The sequence below is a fragment of the Culex pipiens genome, chromosome 2, assembly GCF_016801865.2.
Source record: "Culex pipiens pallens isolate TS chromosome 2, TS_CPP_V2, whole genome shotgun sequence".
Lineage (NCBI taxonomy): Eukaryota > Metazoa > Arthropoda > Insecta > Diptera > Culicidae > Culex > Culex pipiens.
In genome coordinates this window covers 21,721,592-21,745,261 of record NC_068938.1, presented here as the reverse complement: position 1 = coordinate 21,745,261, position 23,670 = coordinate 21,721,592, and the positions used below count along the sequence as shown (strand labels likewise).

Here is a 23,670-nt window from a genome sequence, read left to right as displayed (position 1 = left end):
GCTGTCAAAAACTCAAATTTCAATCAATTCAATTTATTATCTTTCTGAATATGTAAAAATATTTGGGGTTTTCTTCACCATCACAGACAAAACGACTAAGAAAATTGGGGTTTTTTAAAGGAGCCAAAAAATCTGTAAATAGGGCTAACACGGTGCCAACAAACCCTTACTCTACCCTAAAACATTAAAATGACATTGTTGATCGCAGCGCGTCGGTTCGTGGTGGCGTCCGCTTGGTCAGAATTTTGACTTGACCGCCACGGCACCGTCGCCAATCGCCGACGATTTGCGCGAACATGCCCAAGTATTGCACTACCAACAGCACTCGGCGGAGACATTCAGGTAGCATGGCTGCTGGCCGGAGCCGGCTCCTCCGAGCTGCTTGGAGTGGTGGAAGCTATAAAACCAATGCGTTGCCCAGGTCGCTCGGTTAGTGTTCGTTTAGAGCTTTACTAGGGCAGGTAGTTCAACTGAAAAGTGAGTTTGATATTTTCGTTTAGTGCGTTTCTGATCTTAAAAGGTGAGTTTGGAGTGGCAGAACCTAAAAACGGAATGTTGTTGGCAGTTGACCCAAACTGGTGGAACCTGATGGTGTGTGAGGGTGCATTTTTGAAAGTGGGAAAAACCTGAAAAAAAGTTGAAACGTTTAGAAGTGGTTCAGTGCAATGAAACTAGAACGACTTGAGGTGCAACCACATCGATGAGGGGTGGTAAAAACCCAGAAGTGATTACCTCCAGGGGACTTAAAGACCCTGCTGCAGGCCATCGGAGCTCAAAGTGTGACCACCAACCGACAAACCGGCAATGATATAATTGTGCAGTCTTAATGGATTTCATAATTTCTTTAATACCGGTGGTGCTGCACGTGGTGAGGCTAATGCAATAAAACCACCAACCAGCAATGCAAACGCCATTAGAGGTGTTGAGTTACCTTACTTTACTCTAACTTGATTTTTTTGCATGGTGCTGCGGTGAGGAACGGAAAAGCGTTGCCTTTATGCAATGCAGCTACTCTAGGGTGGCGGTGTTCACGGTGGTTTTGTGGAATTGGCACCGGTCTTGGTCATGGTGGCGCGTGGTGTCATGCCATGTGGTCACCCGATTTGTTCCAAGGGAAGGTGCGTGAGAAATGAAAAGTTGCGGGTTATTTGCGTCGATCAGTTGTGGGTATTGGCAATGTTCTTGGCTACCTGAATGAGTATTGATTGTGACGCTGAATAGAAATTTGATTCATTGGCTTATTTTTCCAATATTTATGATTTTTTTATCAATTAACTTATTTTTAACTTTCTGACCATCATGGAAATTTAATCAAAAAGTTTAAAGCCACTTTGATTTCAAAAATAATTGCTCGTTTAAAGAAGTAGAACAGAAAATAGTAAAACCTCTAAATATTTGTATGACTTATCCGAATTGTTTTTTATTGTTTCGCTTTGTTTAAAAAAACTGGCTGTCTTTTTTAACTTTTATTTTAAATGAAAATTAAATCCTTATTTAAAACATTGAAAAAATTTCCGATCAATTAACATTTTAAACAGCAGTCAAAACACATAAACCATTATTCCCACCTTCCTCCCCCGGTTCAATACCGAATCAAAGTTCAAGTTTTCCCTCATAGATATATCTCAGAGATGCTTCCCTCGCACTATCGCAAATTTCTCATCAACACGCAAACAGTATCAACAACAAGTGCCAATCATCAGCCGGCCAGTTTACGCGTTAATTAGAAGTTGTACAACATTCAACAACTTTTCAAGTTCACCCAGATTGGGAAAAACCAATTCTCATACACACATTCACTTTATTTTTCCTTGGAGAGCTTCGTTAGTCAGCTGATCTGGTGTTGAGCTGGTATCAAGATTAGAACTTATACTTGTGATTAAGCACTTGCATTAGGAAAGTGGAAAATTTGCCTACATTATCAAAATCTGTTGACTAATGCATGTGTGATTCATAGTTATCTAAATGTGAACTCCTTTATAGTTTGTTCTGCTGAGATATTTTAGATCAATTTTAATATCATATCTGTGTCAAAAAGGTTTTTTTCTAACATTACATCTTGAGAGTTGTTAATTTTAACTTTATAAACTGTTTCCCTGCCCAGGGAAATGCGGCCAAAGAGGTTAATTGGAACACTAATGTCACGCAACGAGGCTTCCTTAACACGTGTGTGACTCTGTAATTATGTTCCGTCACCATCGTGCTTAGCTGTCGCATAACGAGTTAAACGAAATTTTGTCTAGTCTAGTCTCGGCTTCACACATCTTGTGAAAACTCGCTCTGAAATCATATATTTAACAAAAACAAATCCTAATTCAGTGAATGAGCTTTAATAAAAAAGTAACAAATCTTAGTGCGTCAAGAAAGCACTATGGTGACGGTTAGTCATCACTCATGGCGATGCAGACAAAAAACGTGTTGACCTGCTGCAATGTCCTTCACAAAAGTGGGGTTGGTGCATGGAGACTTGTTGGGAGTGATGTTAATTAATTGAAGAAAACATGAAACTTCAGTTTTATTGAAGATATTTGTCAATTCAAGCAAAACAATGTAAAGGAACCAAAGCCGAAGTGCAAACAAAGAGTCTGTACCGCTCGTTCCTAATGTAAACATCCACTGACGTAAGCAAGACAGACTGTTTGTTTACACTTCGGTTTTGGCCCCTTTACATTGTTTTGCTTGAATTGACGGTTTTTCCAAAACCGGGAATTCCCGGGATTGATAAATATTTTTTCGGAATTGAAAAAAATACAGAAATTCAGATTTGGTTTTGAAAATAGTGAATTAATTGATTAATTTAGCAATCAATAGGTTTTTAAAGCACTAAATTTTGTGTTGTGCATATCGCAGCTTATATTTGGCTAATAAGAGATGTTGAAAATTTAGTTTACAAATCCGTAAACTGTCTGGTTCATCAAGTACTATCTATTTTTAAAGACTGGAAATGAGTTGTAAAAAATACTAAGATAATTTGAAGACATATTGTTTTTAGCAAAATACCAAAATCTAAATTTACGTATATAATCTTACACAGACTTAAAGTAATTTTCATAGTTTCCATCAAATAATTTCTCTTTTAATTTCTTTTTTTTAGTTTCAGCAAGAAACATTTGTAACCGGAATCTCATTCAATCTCTATATGATATGACTGGTTTAAAATCCAAAGCACAACAAAGTCTTTTTAATTTTGTTTGTTTTTAAGGGCAAGCCGTTGATCATTTTTATTTTTTTTTTATTTACTGTCCATGTTCAGACTTTTGACAAAATTATCACCAGCTGAAGAATTGAACTACACAAAAAAAATCAATTCTCGTAATCGTGAATTTAGTTCACGAATGTGAGAACCACGAAGGAATTTATTCATGAGTATGGTGCATTTGCACTATAAACGTGCATATATTCCTTCGTGGTTCTCGCATTCGTGAATTTAATTCACGATTTCGAGAATTGATTTTTTTCCGTGTAATTCTATGATTTAATGCTTCAAAAATTGTTTTTTATGACCTTTATGAAAATATCAAAAATTAAGAATTCACGTTTCCCGGGAAAATTGGACGCTCTTATCGACGGTATGAAGGCTCATGAGATCAATATTATTCAAAATTTACTTAAAATTTTGATATGATAAAAATCAATATCAGAATGATTCATTGAAAAAATGCAAGCTTGGAAAAATATATGCAAAATGACCAGACAACCAACATTTTTGAATATTTTTTCCAAAAGAAATAAAGTTATGAAAAATGCACAAATTGTAAACTTCTTCACAAGTCTGCGATCAGCAGAGAAGCGAGTCAGACGTGCGTCCCTCACAAACCAAAAAAGTGCTAAAAAGTGCAAAAAATGCCTCACGGCAAGAAAAAGAGGCGGTCCTCACTTGCAGGATCGGCAGATTTGAAGAAGCTAAAGAATGCCGAAGCGCTACCTGCAAAGCCAGGCAGTTTGAGCAAGGACGCTCAAAATTCGTCTGGAAACCAGTTCGCTACCCTCCCTGTGGACGTGAGCGAGAATGAAGAACTTAAACGACGGGAAAAGTTGCCACCCATTTTTGTGAAACCATCGTCATCGGATTCGGTGCGGGTTTATCAAATCTGGTGCTTTACGAGCTTCCATTCGCTTGTGTGCTGATGGACTCAAAATTCTGCTACCTACCAGAGAGGATTACAACTACGTTCGGGATTTCCTGAACAACACAAAGATTGAATACTACAGCCATGACGATCCAGGTAAACGCCCCATGAAACAGGTCCTCCGTGGCCTGTACGACATGGATGTGAGTGTGCTGAAAGAAGAGCTCAAAACTCTTAAGTTGAACGTGATCGAAGTCTTCAAGATGACGATACACAACAAGGACATCAAGTATCGTGATCAACTGTACCTGGTTCATCTCGAGAAAGGATCGACAACGCCGTCGGAGCTGAAAGCAATTCGGGCAATTTTCAACATCATCGTGACTTGGGAACGTTATCGTCCAGTGCACCGTGACGTGACACAGTGTTCGAACTGTTTGCAGTTTGGACATGGTGGAAGGAACTGTTTCATCAAGAGTCGTTGTGCAACCTGCGGAGGTGAGCACAAAACACAAGCTTGCGAAACAATCAACGAGAACATCGAAGCCAAATGCTTCAATTGCGGCGGCGACCATTCTACCAAGAATCGGAGCTGCCCAAAACGTGCTGAGTTTGTAAAAATTCGGCAGTAAGCGACGACGAGGCAACAACCAAATCGTCGCAAAACACCACCAACTTTCACGGACGTGGATTTTCCTGCTTTGGCGTCACCTGGAGCGGGATCTGTTCGAGTGGTTCCAAATCTGCAGCCATCCCTAGTAACATTTTTAAACTTACAGGTTTTATCATGGTTCTGGAAACCCTCATACGGCCTCAATAGGCTTTTATGGCCTACTTAAAACCTAAAATGTTACCAGGGATTGCCGTTGAATCAGCGGCTAAAAGTTGCAGAGAATACAACACCTCCTGGATTCAGTCAGCAACCGAGGGAAAACCAACCAACATCAACGGGTGAAGGCAGTAGTGACCTGTTTTCACCACAAGAACTTCTGAACATTTTCATCGAGATGACAACAACACTGCGTGGGTGCAAAACTCGCCAGGAACAAGTAACGCTTGGAGGATTTATCTTGACATACAGTTCGTAGTTTACTCGTTCTAATGATTTTGAATATTTCAATGAATTCACATTTTTTAGTTTTAAGTTAGGATTAGTTTTTAAAGTGATTTTTTCTTTTTTACCCAAATGTATTCGATTCAATGCAAAAATGTAAAACAATTTGAAGTAAATAAACGAATGTGAACAGTTAATAATAAAACGAAAAATAAAACAAAGATGAAGAGCATTAGCCATACCACTTAGAATGTAAATGAAATGTAATTATTATAAGAAAGTTCAATAAAGACATATTTAATTTCAAAAAAAAAAAAATTAACTTCTTCACAGTAAAAAAATGATGAATTTTAGAGGACTAAAAAGTTTGATGGTTGAATAATAGTTGTTTTTTGGGTAATTTTACTTAATTATTGTGTGAAAGTAAAATTCAATATAAACTAAAAATTGCACGAGTTCCTGATGTAAAATTTCACATTTTTTGTCAACATTCCCATATGTAATATTCTACGATTTTTTCAAAATGTGTTGCAAAGCTACAAAAAAAGGTTTATTTTTTCGAAATCAAACAAGCCTATCCGGGTTATTTTCCATATTATCCACATGAAAAAAATAATGGTTATATTACAACTGGGAATGGTGACAGATTATGTGTCCAAAAGAATGTGTAGTTTTACATCACACACATGGCAAAATTTTGTCAGTTTCTGTTGAATTTCACATTTTTACACATGTTTTAGGTACCAACAAAATGTTCAACCTTAAAAAAATCAACTTTTTTCTGTGCAATTAATGATGTTGAATTTATTTGAGAATATCTCTATGTTAACGAAAAATTTCTCAAATTTTATTGAAAACTGCTTGTTTTAAACTTAAAGACTGCCTTCAACTTAACGTTAAACCCCAAGCAAAAGAATTAAAAAGGCCAAAGCTTTTTTTATTTTAAGTGTTTGTCCCCCCCCCTCTTGAAAAATTTCTCAAAAAAATCAGGAAGAAAAAAATGTCAAAATTATAGCCAATGTCCCCTGATGATTTTTGCGTTTATTTTTGTATTTTCAATGAAAATGGGAGCTTTAAGGCCTTTGAATATTTTGAATTTTAGAATAAAAGATCACAAAAAGGCATACAATTTCAGATATTTTTTTTTTCCATTAATTCATTGTTATTCGCAAAGCATTCGCAAACATAACGGTAATAATTTATAAAATACTTCATGAAACATTTGCTTTAACATTTTAAAAATTGGGCTTGAAAATTGACATTATATGGCAAGTTTTTAAGTGAACCTTTAATTGAAATATTTCATGTGGTTAGGAATACAAATTTAAATATTTGAACACGATTTTGAAGATTTCATTAAATACAATGAATAGGATTATTTGACAATTTTAAAAATGTTTTAAAATACTTGTAATTTTTAGTAGGAATTAAGAATTACTAATTAAGATTTTACAATTTGCAATAATAACCAACTGCCTACAATTTCCTGACCATAGTCACCTGAAGTGTCATATCAACCTGAAAACAACCATCATAATTAGCTGCAACTAATTACGCAAAAAAAAAAAAACAAAACGCACTCGTGAAACACCCTGACCGTGACACCACGCCACAGTCCACGTGTGTGTTCCGCCCCGTGCGTCGCCACCCCAATGGTCACTGAAGTGTTGTTGATGAGTGGCGTTTGCTTCCAGCGGATGCACCGAGGTGTCGGGTTTTCCAGTTCCCAAGGTGGTGTGAATATTGTTTTGTCTCGGGGGTTGTTAAAATGCGATGCGTTTCTGTGTGCGTGCAAACAATCGTTAATGGTGATGTGTGCGTTTATCATGTGGGAGGTTGTTGAGTGTGGAGCTGTTGTTGATACTGAAGTGAATCACTGAATGCCATTGTCAGAATAGTTGAACTTTATTTAGATATTTCGAGTACAATTGGAGCCATACATTCCGGAGTTACACGTGGCTCTAATTGTGATAAAAGTTTATTTGTACTGAATAAAGCTGAAAAAGTTCAACAAAATTATTGAAACAATAATTTAATCTATAGTTGACTGGTTTCAAGCTATGCGAAAAATTCAATCAAAATCAAGAATTTCCATACAAGGTAGCTTAATTGTCATTGAGAGCTCGACAAAGAGACACCGATTAATTGTGCGCATGCTAATATCTGCCCGCCACACTACAGGGCCACTTAAGGAGATCTACCTTCAATTAGCGGGCACCTGACATGAGCCGCAAGGCACGTGCGACATCATCGCGCTCGTATCCCCGAAGGACAGAGTTGACATTAATGTATGCAAATTTGCCACATCCGCCCCCTTGCACAAAACAACAACAACAATACCACTTCTGGAGCAACATTTGAAAAGGGCGCATAAGCATTTTGACAGCTGCAACTATTTTGCAATTTCCCAGGCAATAAGCAACTATTTAACAAAACCCATAGTGTTGAATGGTAGCTGTGGAGGTCAGCTAATGTTTCCCATATCGAATTTTGAGAAAAAGTTACCTGAAGCTTGAGAAATAGCAAAATAGTTCAAACTGTCAAAATGCTTATCCGCCCTTTTCTCGTGTTGCTCCAGACTTTGAAACTTTTGCGCCTGTTCTTAAACTGACAGTGTCCCCAAAAAGCTGTTATCAACCGGCGAGATTTAGAACATGTGTCGGAGCTTTGAGACTTCCTTGCTTGGGGCAAAGTTTATTTTCGGCAGTGTCCCAGTGCAATTTTGCCAAACTAATATCCTGAGGCTTAAAAGGGGTGGAGGAAGGAAGCGGGGGAGTGTTATTGGCCTGTTTGCTGAACGACACATGTGCTACAGACTGCACTCTGGAGGGATAGATAAAGTTTTCTGGATTGGAGAGTTTATGATTTTAACACATGTTTACTAGCCCTAAGCTGTTTGGTGTAGGTTTGGAACAATATTGGTGGAAACAATTATGGTTAACAGTTTCAGGCTAGGAAAACAGCACTGGTGGATGTGGAAAGTCAATATCAATTAGATTACAATCCGTTGTTGTTATTTGTTTAAATGTAACAATAAAGTTCAAAGATAGTTCGCAAAAGCAAGCTCTCAAAAAAAAAATAATGTCATCTCTTTATACTTGTCTGTCTGGGTTACTCTATGTTGTATAAGAACAATAACGAAGAAATTTTACTTCTTCTCGTAAAATCTACAGAGTTACTCTGTGTAAAATCCATGTTCAAAAACGTTTACAATTTTCTGGATTTCGATGTAAATGTTTTCGATATCGACAACGTTGTTTTAATTTTTGAAGATGTCATCAACATAGATTTTACGGATTCGCTCACAAAATTGCTATTCGTGCATGGTATTACAAATCCAATGTACTTTTACGATAGCTTCAATCAAGGTAGTGAAGAACCGGTTTACGGTTAACAAATTCATCTCTTTGAATTTCTTTTCCAAAATTGCCTAAACATAGGTTTTTTGAAGAAAATGAACAAATTCATTATATTTGCGCCAAAAGATGTAAAAAAAATATCAAAAAATGCATTGTTTTAAAATAGTTTTTTTTGTAATTTTTGTAATTTTTGTATTTTTTGTAATTTTTATAATTTTTGTAATTTTTGTAATTTTTGTAATTTTTGTAATTTTTGTAATTTTTGTAATTTTTGTAATTTTTGTAATTTTTGTAATTTTTGTAATTTTTGTAATTTTTGTAATTTTTGTAATTTTTGTAATTTTTGTAATTTTTGTAATTTTTGTAATTTTTGTAATTTTTGTAATTTTTGTAATTTTTGTAATTTTTGTAATTTTTGTAATTTTTGTAATTTTTGTAATTTTTGTAATTTTTGTAATTTTTGTAATTTTTGTAATTTTTGTAATTTTTGTAATTTTTGTAATTTTTGTAATTTTTGTAATTTTTGTAATTTTTGTAATTTTTGTAATTTTTGTAATTTTTGTAATTTTTGTAATTTTTGTAATTTTTGTAATTTTTGTAATTTTTGTAATTTTTGTAATTTTTGTAATTTTTGTAATTTTTGTAATTTTTGTAATTTTTGTAATTTTTGTAATTTTTGTAATTTTTGTAATTTTTGTAATTTTTGTAATTTTTGTAATTTTTGTAATTTTTGTAATTTTTGTAATTTTTGTAATTTTTGTAATTTTTGTAATTTTTGTAATTTTTGTAATTTTTGTAATTTTTGTAATTTTTGTAATTTTTGTAATTTTTGTAATTTTTGTAATTTTTGTAATTTTTGTAATTTTTGTAATTTTTGTAATTTTTGTAATTTTTGTAATTTTTGTAATTTTTGTAATTTTTGTAATTTTTGTAATTTTTGTAATTTTTGTAATTTTTGTAATTTTTGTAATTTTTGTAATTTTTGTAATTTTTGTAATTTTTGTAATTTTTGTAATTTTTGTAATTTTTGTAATTTTTGTAATTTTTGTAATTTTTGTAATTTTTGTAATTTTTGTAATTTTTGTAATTTTTGTAATTTTTGTAATTTTTGTAATTTTTGTAATTTTTGTAATTTTTGTAATTTTTGTAATTTTTGTAATTTTTGTAATTTTTGTAATTTTTGTAATTTTTGTAATTTTTGTAATTTTTGTAATTTTTGTAATTTTTGTAATTTTTGTAATTTTTGTAATTTTTGTAATTTTTGTAATTTTTAAAATTTTTGTAATTTTTAAAATTTTTGTAATTTTTGTAATTTTTGTAATTTTTGTAATTTTTGTAATTTTTGTAATTTGAAATTTGAAATTTGAAATTTGTAAAAAATTTCAGACTTATTTTTTTGCTTTTTAGAATACTAATCATCGACATATCCACAAACTGTTCTCCAAATTAATTAAAAATTCAAGAAAACTTGCAGAAATTATTCAATTCTCATCATTCTTTTCTTTCTTCTTACTTTTATAAGAACTGTTTATGTTAGAAAGAATTCAGTAACAAGCAAAAATTATTGTAACTTTCTTTTAGATTTTTTTATTTGTTATACATAAAAACTTAAAAAAAAAGCAAAACCAAAAAAAAATACTTCCTATTATTTAAAAAGAATGCAAAAATCAGCAAAGTTTTATTTGTTGAAAATAAATTTACTACTGCTTGAAAGAATACAAAACCTCATAGTTATCATTTTATGGATATTCGATCTATCTTTAAAAAAAACTCTACTTAAATTTAAAAAATTAAATGCTCAAAAATCCTATAAAAAGTAATGAAAAATTTATTATGAAAATTTATTTGTTTTGCATTGTTGCTTCCTTTATACCAGTTTGGCAATATTTGTCCTTTTAGCAAAATGTTCTGTTTCGCACCCATATTTAACAAAAATCGGAATAATTACATTGGGCATCTAATCCTTTATTTACATCTTGGACTTAGTCGGCGCCACAGCTCATTAACGTTGTTTTCAACGATTTTGCACGATGCATTTAAGACTTTTAAAATCATTGCAACCAATATTTATGTTTACATTCAAATCAGTAATAGCTATTCCTACGAAAACTAACCAAATCATTGTGATAAATCCAATCCTGTTATATCATTGTCCCCATAAGTCACTCTAACCTTAAGTGCCTTGTCAATTCCATTTGCCTCGTAAATCCCTTTCCTTATCCATATCCTTAGCACAGGATAACAACCATTTGCTCCCCTCCCCAAAAAGAAGAAATCGAAATTCTCGTTAGCATCGCCACATTCATCATTGGCGATCCAATTCCAAAATTTGACGAATGTTCGGTGAGCACAGCCAGCCAGCAACAAAACAACCTCATCAGTATTCCGGACCCGGTCCGATGTCGCCCCGCCAAGAAGCGCGTCCATGGTACGTGCCACAAGTAGACGCAAGTTGATGAATTGGAGGACTCACCAGGGTTCGATAGACCATCAAATCAGACCGAGGGGGGACGTTGATCGGATTGCGTTGAGCAATCGATTGGAGCTATTCGTTATTTTTTTTTCTTTCTGCCGTCTTGTAAATAGAAGCTACTTCTTCTAGGAAACGAACGCTTCTGTTGAAGCAACGTTTCCTCGGGGCCAACCTAATCCGCCCACGTACAAGGCACAGTGGTGGGTGGTTTCAGCAAGTCGTCCCCATTCCCGGAACAACAAATAATGCCAAGAAAGAAAAACAATATCCTTGTACACACCCTCGGGGAAATCCTACGGATGTCTTTAGTGGAGGGATTCGAACTCCCCCTCGACTTTGACGAGTGAAGTATGGGGTTTTTATTATTGGAAACCGAAGACAAACAATAACAAACGTGTTCAGTTCAGCGAGGTGTGGTCTGACCTTGGCACTGCCTGGTTAAGGTGTGGCCCATGGCACGTGACCACTGGCCCAGCTTATTCCATGCAGTGAAAATGGACTGATATATGGCTCCCAGGTCGATATCCGGACCCGATTGATGGTTACGACGTATTGTTTGTAATCTATGCGTCGCAATCATGGCATTGTTCTTGAGGAGCATGGAAATGTTATCGTTTTGTGGTGTAGGAAAACTTACCAAGGGTTGAGTTCTTCAGCAAAATGGTGTAGGTAGATATGTTACAGGCATAACCCGGGTCATTGACCAGTATGACTGAGAACATTACCTGGCTTCAAAAAGTACACTTCAAGTAACACTCTACCACGCATATTTTTTACGAAAATTTTACTTTTTACCCTGTTCAGGAGGTCATTTTGAGCAACTTTTGTATTACAAAAAACTTAACTTCTCTTGTTTTAGGTTTTTCTTGATTCATTTTTAAGTATTTTTATTTGCATTTATCATGTTTATTTGATAGTATTAGGCATATTCTACCACCTCCCATCATTATCTTTTGCTTTATTCGTTTTTACATGTTTTCACAGCCACCTTTATTTTTCGCTTGTTTTTCACATTTTTCTGCTATAGAACGATACCATTATCATTTGAATGACAGAAAAATTCGTAGAGGCATAGTCTGGGACATTACACAAATTACTAGATCGATTTTAGATCGATAGATAGGGTTAAGTGATAAAACTCCAAGATCCCCAAGAATATAGAATTTTTTGAGTGGTATTACCTATTTTGCAATATCAGAAGCAAACTTTTGAATCCACACTTTTTTTCAAAAAATCGGCCCCGGCAAAAAAGATATGCGTCGCGCCTCGCGACGCCCTAGACGCCATTTGATTTTGCTGGGGTCAATTTTTCGAAAAAATGCCAAACTTTGAAGGTCTGTACCGAGCTTCAGGGTGCTCCAAATTTTAATATTATATATACCAAAAGATGCGCAAGGATCTGGCCTACACGCCATTGATGTTGAAAATAAACGCTTCAGTGGCCAAAATGCATCAAAAAGTGACATTTTCGAAAAAATCTTTTTTTTACGGGTTAAATCCCATTTAAAATTGAAGGGCGGAGCGCCAGCTCCTGTTACGTCCAATCAAGCTCATATTTTGGATTTGGGCTTAGTATGCCCACCGGAACAAACCCTTGAATGCCCTCCAAAAAGTCATTTTTGTTACACTCTACTAACTACCCATCACATTATTAGGCTGCAGTTTTAAATTTAAAATCAAATTTTCCATCAAAAGGTACAGAAAGGTAACATTTTTTTTTTTGATAAAGTGTACTGATTTCGTGATATGGCCACTTAAAGTTTTATTTCAACTAAATATTTGCAGTTTTTTGACGTCTTAAAATAGTGCCCATGAGTGACTATTTTTGAAAATATTTTGTTTGAAAAGTTTAGAAAATCTCGTCTGAAAATTGGAACTCTGGTAACATACGGCAGATACAAAAAAAAGAAGCAGGAAAACTGATTTGTCAGAGTCTCATCCAAATAGCCGTCCATTTAGTAATGCCCGTATTTCAGCATCTCAGCAGCTTATGGTCCAAATTTCAATGTAAAAAAATGAAACATTTGCGAAATTTTCAGATTTTTTAGAAAAAAAATATTTAAAAAAATTTGGAATCAAGATTTATAATTTAAAAGGGCGTGATATCGAATATATAGTTCAATGGTGTCATAAATTTCAGTTTCCAGGGGTACAGCCAGGGTAGTCAGATCAAAACTGAAAAAGTCTGGCCAAAAACCAAAAAATAAATCTGGAAAAAACTTGCAGACAATAATCTTACAATTATAAATAGGTAGTGCGTCCATCCCGGGAATTCCCGGGACAAAAATCCCGGGATTTTTCCAAAACCGGGAATTCCCGAATCCCGGGATTTTTCATATTTTGTCCCGGGAATTCCCGAAATTGAAAACATATCAAATTTTGGTCTAGAAATTCAGATTTGGTTGTGGAAATTAGTAATCGATAAGCATTTTAAAGCATTAAAATTTGTATTCGGCATATAATAATTTGGCAGGGAAAATTGTTCAAATTTTTGTTTACAGATCCGCAAAATGCTTTGCGCCTTAGATATTTTCTACTAAATTTTATTTATTAAAAAAAAAGACTTATTATTATATTCACGTATATTTATGACTTTAAACTTGAAAAAAGCATAATATTTTAAAAATTATTTAACTTTTCATCATAAACCGGCATCTGGAGCAAATCAGGACAAAAGTAACGAATTAAGACAGCTGTTTAAGCTAATTTGTTTTTGAATAATGTTCTGATTGTTTTGATTGATTTCGATTACAACAGGAACGGATCAAATCAAAACAATTAGTACACCAATTTCCAAATTTATTGCTCTAAAATCTCCTGTACCTATTCAGACTGCAGTCCCGATTATCCCCAGTTGGTAGTTGGTTGGTAGTGACTTAAAGATAATTTTTAAAATATGTTTTTAAATATAAAACATAAAATTCTAAACTTATCCAAAGTGTCACATTGTCTGGTATCATTTTATTTTTTGTTTTTTTTAGACACTTTCAATGAAATTGTATAAGCTTTTGTAGTTATATTATATAAATAAAAAAATAAAAGAAATGTATTCAAAATTCTGGTTCAACTCAATTCCAAAGCACATCAAAGAACACATTTTTTAATGTGATTTAAACTATCTAAAGACTGCTGTCCTTGTTCAGATTGAAGTGTAGCTTATCACCATTAAAAGTTTTGAGCTAATTCTATGATTTAAGCTAGAAAAACGTAACAAATATAATGAAAACATAGATTTTATGACTGCTGCAAAAATTTCCCGGGATCCCGGGAATTCCCGGGATTTAAAAAAATATTTTTCCCGTTTCCCGGGAAATTCAAAACCCGGGAAAATTGGACGCCCTATAAATAGGGAAGGATGTGAATTAGTTATCGTTTGTTTGTTTCAGATAGTTAAAATTATTTTTCCGCCAAAAAATGGTTTTATTAACTTTTTTTTAAATAAATATTTACTTTTTTTAAAATAAATATCGTTCATTTTATTAATCTTTAATCTTTCTGATACCTTAAAAAACGGGCTTTTACAGACTTATCTGGCAACCTGGTATATTTTCTCCAGAAATTTTCGGGATTTTTAATTTCAAGAATGGGAAATTGGTTACTTCAATGAGGACTGTCTGGTCCTTCCCTTTTTGTTGAATAAGTTTCAATTGCATACTTTTTTATTTGAATTCTCCATTTTTTTCAAAAATAATATGTGCCAGGTTTAAACTAATAGTTATAAAATAAATGTGGATTATGATGTAACATACAACTGAATAAAACTCCAAAACTCTGTTATGTATTCCAAAAGAACTTATTGTATCTTGATTATTCACCAATAAAACCGAATTGAATTGAAAATTTTATAACAGAATATTCAGAAAAGAAATAAATAATTTATAGCAAAAAAAAATAAAAATCATGTATGTGTTCATCTAAAAATTTTCAACTAATCAGCCTACGTTGTAATATCAGTACATTTTGCATGAAGAGAGTTGTTTTACGTATATTGATCTGATTATTACGATTTATGCACAATTTTAGCAATATTTTAATTTATTACAGATGTTAAAATTGATTTTTTGGTGGATGTATTACAAGTTTAAGTTCGAACCATGTTAGACAGTCCTTTGCAATTAATCAAAATATCTGCACAATTGTTTCTCAGAAAATGACAAAATTAAATCAGCTAAGCTTAAAAAATTTCTGCTTTGACATGCAAAAATATTCAATTCAAATACTACAGAATCCAGTGACAATTTTAATTCCTAACCCGGCAAAACTAATTCAACATACCTTTCCCGAGCTCTCCATGTCGCAAAATGCACATTCAAGCTTCAAAAACCCGAGCACAACTCAGCATAAATAGTTATCCAGGGAATTCTGCCAGACACACATCCTCGCCACCCACAATCCCTTTGCGCAGAAAACATTCACACAATGAATAGTGCTTTCAGCTCACCTTGCTTTCTCATATTCAGACAATCTCGCTCTCGGGGAAGTATTTTGCCCATTCAAAATAAGAGCACTCGGTAGTGAATGCGGTAACAAGTAACAGCTCGTGTAGCACATTATATTTAATACGATGGCGCACTTTTTTTGAGAAGAGTTACAACCTCGGAAAATGTAATTTTTAGGTGGCAGTTTCAGGTTTAACCCTGTTGAAAAACAGTGACTTTAAAAGTTGTTTGAATTATCGCTGTAAAGTTACTTTCAATTTTAAAAGTTTTCGAATCTAAAAAGTCATTTAAAAAAAAAAATTAAATCTAAAGTTAAATTAAATCCATGATTGAAGGGTTAATGTAACCATGAAAAAATTGCTCCACAACTCAAGTTCAAAAGTTACCTCATCCAACCCCCCCTTCGAAACGTCAATTATCGTTATCCCTGCTCATTATAATCTTGCTCGACGTATTTCCACCCGGTGCCATTATAATATCTCGCTTATGGCCTCTCGATGGAGTTCTGTTTCAGACTCTCGAGTTTGGGTGGGTGGGAAAATCTGATTTGGCAGAATTTTCAGCCGAAATCAGCTGAATTGAGGATTTTGTACACAGAAAAAAAATTATGGTAATATTCATCAGGAAATGGTGACAGATTTTGTGGCAAAATAAATGATAAATTTTACCCCAGAAAATGATGAATTTTCATCAGTTTTTGATGAATATTCATCAGGTTCACATTTTTACACATTTTTTATGTAATATTACACAAATAAAGAGGTAATATTCAAACTACCAAATTTTCAACATTCCAAAATTCAACTTTTGTTTTCTGTGTAATCGGGTTGCTGGTTAAATAGGAGATTTGAAGGTTGATGGTGAAATTCAACTGAAATGTTTCATTATTAAAAACTATAACAAAGCTACTATTTTTTTATTTGCTGAATTTTGGCTTCTTTCATCAAATTTGTATTCTGCTGCAATTGTAATTGGATCAAAATGCACTATCCAAATAAAAATGTACACAATCAGTGTTGCCAATCTAGGTCAAAACAGGATGATTCAACAACAATCCACCCCGAACTACCAACTGTAATACCATCACGTACATTTCCGCAGTTCCTCAATCACGTCCGGTTCTCGCTAATACAATTTCGTTTCGCTGTCCATTTCCAGATTCAGAGAACTCAAATCTCCAACTCCAACCACTTCAGCCAAAACAAACAGACACACAAAAGACATGAAATCCCTGGTGCTGTCCGTGCTCTGCCTGGCAACCCTGCTGGTGGCCACAACCGTGGCCCAGCAGCCCCGCCAGTACACCGACAAGTTCGACAACATCAACGTGGACCAGGTGCTCAGCAACGACCGCATCCTCAGCAACTACATCCGGTGCTTGCTGGACAAGGGACCCTGCACCCAGGAGGGCCGCGAGCTCAAAAGTGAGTAGTTTTTGGGCGATGTGTGAGTGGCAACTGCCACAACTGCATCAATACACATTGAAAATAGTTTTTAAAGTTTTTAAATCCTTTGAATTCATTTGGATTTTTTAAAAATATGTTTTCGTTTTAGTTTAGTTATAAATCAGATTTTAGACTTTTGAAAAATGTCCTATTATTTGATGTTATATTTTCAAAGAATTATTATTTTTGTGTATTTGTGCGTTTCATAAAATATCGTGGGGTGGTAACTTTGGCGAAATAAAAAAAAAATGATTTGAGACCATTATTACTGCAGAGTACAATACGCTCGCAATTAAGCTCCTCTGGCATTCGGAGAAGAATGAATCCAGTGCAAACTTGAAGCGCACCCCCTCTATTGTGTATATGTAGAAGGGCGTGTGTGTTTGTGATCATAAAGCTTCTTTTTTCGGGAATCGTCCAAACAAGATGACTTTTAATCCCATTAGCTGGTGCCACGTGTGCGGAATTTTTAATGTGAATTTGTTAGCAGATTGTGTGGTTTATGTAGGATGTGGATGTGGTCACTGACTCTCAAAAAAATTTGGATGTCAAATCAATAATTCAAAAAGGATGCAAGCAAATTATAAGTTGAATTTTCATAAGTTATCAAAATAATGATCATAATCGATCAAAACACTGCTTTTATTTTTTCACATCATTTCTAACATCAAAAATTTGAAATTTGAATTTCGTTAACAAATATAAGTTATGTTAATCAGATTTTTAATAAGTTTTTTGAATATTATACATAAATAATGAACTTTATGACCATATAATATTTCCTCAAGTTTCTCTTCAAAATTCGCATTTCAACTGAGCAATTCAGCTTTTTTATTATTTTTTTTTACTCTTGTTAAACAAATCTGTTATTTGCAACAGTTTAACATCAACAAAACTGAACAAAACTGATTTTCTAACAATAAAACTGAATTGAAATTGAATCTCAAAACCTTATTTTTTGATTCCATTTTTAACGGTGCACATCAACATGAGCGAGGATTATTTTAGCAGATTATGTTTAACAAAAATGTAAGTATTTTCAAACATAGGGAATTATTGATGTGATTTTCTTTATTCATTTCCTGTAGAACTGCCTACTTATCGATTTACAGTAAAATACGACTATTTTTCAAATCAAATTATTTCATGATTCGGTACGTGAAAGTAACAAATTTTGAAGATGAACACCACTGTTTCAACGGTTGCTGTGTACCCTTAAGTGTAAATTTAATATGTTAGTTTCCTTAATCGGTGCAGTCCTGAAAAGTTATAAAACTACTCAAACATTTAAATTTCAAAACCATTCCTTTTATTCTCAATTCCAGCGATCATATTTGCAAAATAAAAAAAAGATTGTCATTAAACAATTCACGCTCAAAATATACCTTTTGAATTCCAAAATACAAAATTAACAATTTAAAAAAAATTCAATGCTTGATAAGGATTAATAAGTGTAGTAAAAATTCAAAATACATTTAGAGCAAAGTTGAAGCACAAACTAGACAGCATTGTTGTACTTCATACAATATTTTTAAACAAATAAAAAACTAAAACAAGCAAAATTTGAATATTTTCTATAGTTTTGAAGATTACCTTAAAAAAATCATTCATTTGTGTAACTTATGCAACGGACAGTGAATTAATGAAATACGTTTTTAATCTTTTGTCAAAGACACATGCATGTTTATATTGTTTTTGGTCACTGGTGCACTTTATTCGTGTCATAAGTTCTCCCAATTTTAATGAATTAGTTTGAAAAGCTTAACATGTAATTTGATAGAACAAGAGTTTTGTAAATACAATTTATTGTTATTATTTGATTTTTCGAGAAGAATATTCAATTTCATGGAAATTCAAGTAAAATTGCGAATCTCACTAGATAAAGAAAAACAAACTTTACAAAAATCACACGTTTTATTTGAAAAACTTTTTTTTTGTAAGCGATTTGAAAATTACATCGAGTGTTAATTTGTTTTCAATTATTTTTCTCAAACTGTTTTACTTTTAAGCAGCAATGAAATCATCAAACAAAATCATGCCTAGTTAGAGGTAGAACAAGTTGAAGAAAATTGCACTCAAACTCTTAAAAGAATATTAAGAGCGAGTTTTTCACCAATGTATAACAGGTCGTATCGAGGTGCTCCGATTTGGACGAAACTTTCAGCGTTTGTTTGTCTATACATGAGATGAACTCATGCCAAATATGAGCTCTCTATGACAAAGGGAAGTGGGGTAAAACGGGCATTGAAGTTTGAGGTCCAAAAAACATAAAAAAATCTTAAAATTGCTCGCATTTCCGTAAAACTTTATCAATTCCAACTCTCTTAGATGCATTCGAAAAGTCTTTTGAAGCCCTTCAAAATGTGCTATATACATCCAGGATTGGTTTGACTTTTTCTCATAGCTTTTGCAAATTACTATTAAAAATGGATTTTTCTAAAACCTCAATAACTTTCTGCAACAACCTCAAACACCCATACTTCCATAGGTCAAAAGTTAGGGAATTACATGGACTATAAGCATATGAAATTAACTTTTTGGCCAATCGCAGTTTTTCTCATAGTTTTTCGATTTTTCTATAACAAACATTTTACAACGTTAACTTTTGCCCTGTAGGCCAACAAGACGGCATTTTTTGGTCTCAATTTTGACATATTCGGAATCCTCGGGAAATTTCACGTAAGTTAGAGGTGTTGGAATTTAGAATTTGATTGTAAAAAATGCCATTTAAAATTAATTAAAATATGTTTTAGCATTTTGTCGGATTCGGGGTAAAACAGGTATTCGCATACTTGATACCGCATTTGACGTATTGATCACGGGGTCAGTTAAATTTAACTTTTTTTTCAGAAATATTTTATTCAATTATTTTCTAAATCAATTTCATAACTCCAATACCTTAAACTTACGTGAAATTTTCCGAAGATTCCGAATATGTCAAAATTGAGACCAAAAAATGCCGTCTTGTTGGCCTACAGGGCAAAAGTTAACGTTGAAAAATGTTTGTTATAGAAAAATCGTAAAACTATGAGAAAAACTGCGATTGGCCAAAAAGTTATTACTGTAGGCTTATAGTCCATGAAATTCCCTAACTTTTGACCTATGGGAGTATGTGTGTTGGAAGCTGTTGCTAAAAGTTATTGAGGTTTTAAAAACATCTTTTTTTATCGGTAATTAGCAAAAGCTATGAGAAAAAGTCGAACCAATCCTGGATGTATACAGCACATTTTGAAGGGCTTCAAAAGACTTTTCGAATGCATCTAAGAGAGTTGGAATTGATAAAGTTTTACGGAAATGCGAGCAATTTTAAGATTTTTCATGTTTTTTGGACCTCAAACTTCAATGCCCGTTTTACCCCACTTCCCTTTGTCGTAGAGGGCTCATATTTGGCATGAGCTCATCTCATGTATGGACAAACAAACGCTGAAAGTTTCATCCAAATCGGAGCACCTCGATACGACCTCTAGAACAAACCGAGCAGAATCTACAAATACTGCCTCTTAATGAGTACCATTATTACCATTAAATTTGACATGTTTCAAAAATAGTCGTCGACGGAACATTCAGAGAACCCAGACGTTTGTTATGCTGATGTATTAGTAGGATCAAAATTTTCCTCCGAAAATCGCATAATTTGTTTTTGAGCCCTCATTTTACTATTTTTTTGCGTATAAGAGGAAAGGCTCATATAAGATTATGCTTACAGAAAAATCAGTATAATTTCAATTATGAAGATGATCAGTTCTCTAGATTTCAACTCTGTTTCATGATTCTCGTATTTTTTTTAGCAATTTTGTTAAATCTTTGTTCTTACATTTTTTATATTGAGGGAATCGAATTGTTCACTAGTATTTCCACAGAAGTCTCAAAACAATATGTTCATCTGCTCATTCAAAATAGATAAGTACAAATATTAAAAATGTATCTTGAGGTTTGTTTGATCGATTTGAAGTCTTCAGCAAAGTTTTATGTTAATATCAGGTAAATTCTGAAAAAAATAGCTGAAAAATATCTTTTAATTGTCAAAAAAGATTTTTCCAAGTTCCCATACCTCTAATACAGCGAGGTCGATGCAATATTTTGCACCAGTGCATCATTTTCATATGGTAACATTTCAAAAGATAATAACTTTTGGTTGCTGTTAAGTATTTATCACTATGAACAAGTGCTATTCTTAATCGGACCTGCATCGAATTAGGTATAAAATGTAGGATTATTTTGTGACAATCTTTAAAGCTTATTTTGTTGAACATTTTCATCAATTTATTTATTTTTAATCGAAAAAGAATTGTTATGAATGTCGAAAAAAACATAACTCCTTTCTGGTAATGGGACAAATTTGCCACAAAAAAATCACACAATGATCGAACCACTCGTGCAAGGCTTGCTACAACCATTCTTCGTCTGTAGTCCCAGGTAGAGCTTGCCAACAATGGTTGAATTCGGCGAAAAGGACGTGACAACATCAACAGAGCTCGCTCCCTTCTGGGTTTACATTGTGATGAAAATCAGAGTGGTGTATTATGAGGTTGAGATTTTTTGTCATTTTGAATGAATCAAATGATTCCTACCATTAACACACAACCTTGGTCAAACAGAGAAACGTTGTCACACAGACAAGATGTAGCTGGTGCACGCAGTCTGGCACAGTGGCAACAGGATTTACATTTTTGAGTGATTTTTGAGAGGTGGGATTTGCTTGTCGTTTCTAGAGTAGAAGTCCCAGGTTACATGTCGGATGTCAACCGGTAATGGGCAGAATTGAATGTTCCTAAACTCAATTTATTTGTCGATATTTGCCAACTTTATATTTTGTTAAAATTTGAAAGAGTATATTAAAACCATGAATTATGCAGGACATCGCAATAAATTAAATTGAAATTTCCGAGAAAGCATTGTCATCAGGAACACGATTCTCAAATTAAAGTGACTAACTTAAGTACACTACAACTCACAGTCGTTACTCTTAAACAGAAGTGTGAAAGCTGCCTCACCTGTGCGCCACCAGACGAGCTGCTTTCAACACCAAACGGTACTTCTGTTTAATCTTTTCAGCTTTCCCCAAGCTGTTTTTCACTCTTGTATAAGGATTCCGCCACTCCTTCTGTTCAAAGCATACGGCAGCCAGCAGTAATCCACGAAAAGTCACTGTTGATGCTCCAACCCACCACCCACCGCCACCATTCATGAGGTGCCGCCGGCTTTTATATTTATTTCTTTTTATTGCGCCTATTCAGAACTTTTCCTTCTCTTCTCGGTTCAAACTGTGCGCCGTGATTCTGATGGTGGCCGATTTAAGGCCTAGCGCAAACTTGGTTGGCTGCCATCATCATCATCTGAAAAGTCGGGCAAAAGTTGGACTCAAGTTGAGTGGAACCGATGAAATTGAGATGTCTGCAAACAACACTTGTTCCGCGAAGACCAAAGTCTTCTAGTTTACTCAAAGGGAATAGATATGCGGACTTCAATTTTGCTCTTTGAAAATTACTAGTTTTTTAATCATCGAAAGAAATTAATATACTTGCAAACATAACATTTCTTGTTTAAAACCGAAATTTTGAATTTTTTTGATAAACAACAATAAAAATTTTCACCATATTGGAAAATGTTGCACAATTTTTCCACTGGACAATGATAGAATTATTTTCTGATCCAATATTTAGAAAACGTTTTTAAACACTTTTATTTTAATTGTTATTGTTATTTTATCAATCTATGAATACTTCGATCAAATTTCCCATGCTTCACATCCCCTTACAATCCACTAACGAGTGGTTGTCGCGCCGCTGTGGTGGTGATTTATGGACAAAACTTTCCATCGTCGCAAAGCCGATTTTCTAGGGGACTCTTCATCTCGCCGAGTACAACATAAGAAAGAAGTGGATAAAAATCTGTTTCCCCTCGCACACCATCAACATTAACTTGACCGTCAGGATCAAACGTCAGAATAAATTGAGTTTGTCTCGTTCCGAAAAAAAAAAAAAAACTTGAAAAAGTTATCTGGTACTTGTTACTGAAAAGAAGTCACCAACTGGCCAACGGGGAAGATTTTCGTAGATTTACGTCAGTTTTAAAATTGGTCGCAATTTAATTTCGGAAAAACTTTTCCCTCTTTCCCCCCTCAGAAACTCTGCCGGACGCGCTGCGCAGCAACTGTGAAAAGTGCAGCGAAAAGCAGCGGAACAACTCGCGCAAGGTCATCAGCCACCTGGAGGCGAAGAAACCGGCCGACTGGAAGAAACTGCTGGACAAGTACGACCCGGAGGGCCTCTACAAGAGCAAGATCGAGAAGCTGAACAAGCGGTCCTAAGCAGCAGCAGCTTCGGCAAATTCAGCGTGCGCATTTGATGAGTGATTGAAATTGTTTGTGTGTTAGTGTGTGTGCGAGAGAAAGAGAGAGTGAGTGCATTTTGTGATAGGAACCATTTATGACAAATTTATATAATAGTACAAGATCGTTACGATTAAGAAATTGATTCTCCAAATTTCTACAAAGCCATCAATAGTTTTCTATAATCCAAGAAAATTCGAGTAAATAAATTACCAACTATAATTACCCAAAACTTGAGCCTTTAGCTCCGAAAGCCAACACCGAAAGTCCCATGGGAAAGATAAACTGATTTTGCAAGAGGTAATGATGAGCTGTGCACTATTTGCAAGTTGAACAACATCATCAGGAAGCATCTTTTCTGACCGGGCTCACAGTGGTGCAAAGTTATGTTTCATAAGGATGGAATTTAAAAATACTTCCAATTAACTTTTCAATTTCACTACTGATAAAAAACGAAGTTGACTTTATAGCTGTCGGCCACCATTGCTAGTACCAACCA

The 23,670-nt window shown here is 34.0% G+C and overlaps 1 protein-coding gene across 2 annotated transcripts; it reads left to right on the top strand.

Annotated features, from left to right (window-relative positions):
• The first annotated feature begins 344 nt into the window (after window positions 1–344).
• Window positions 345–23,403, top strand: LOC120427067 (ejaculatory bulb-specific protein 3-like). 2 transcript variants are annotated; one of them, XM_052707647.1, is made up of 3 exons: window positions 345–477; window positions 16,554–16,819; window positions 22,966–23,403. In XM_052707647.1, exons 2-3 carry the CDS (start codon window positions 16,618–16,620, stop codon window positions 23,148–23,150), a joined length of 387 nt encoding a protein of 128 aa, XP_052563607.1. In that variant the 5' UTR covers window positions 345–477; window positions 16,554–16,617; the 3' UTR covers window positions 23,151–23,403. The 2 variants fall into 2 exon arrangements, with proteins under 2 accessions (XP_052563607.1, XP_039447840.1); XM_039591906.1 differs by having other exon boundaries at window positions 372–520.
• Window positions 23,404–23,670: the final 267 nt, after the last annotated feature.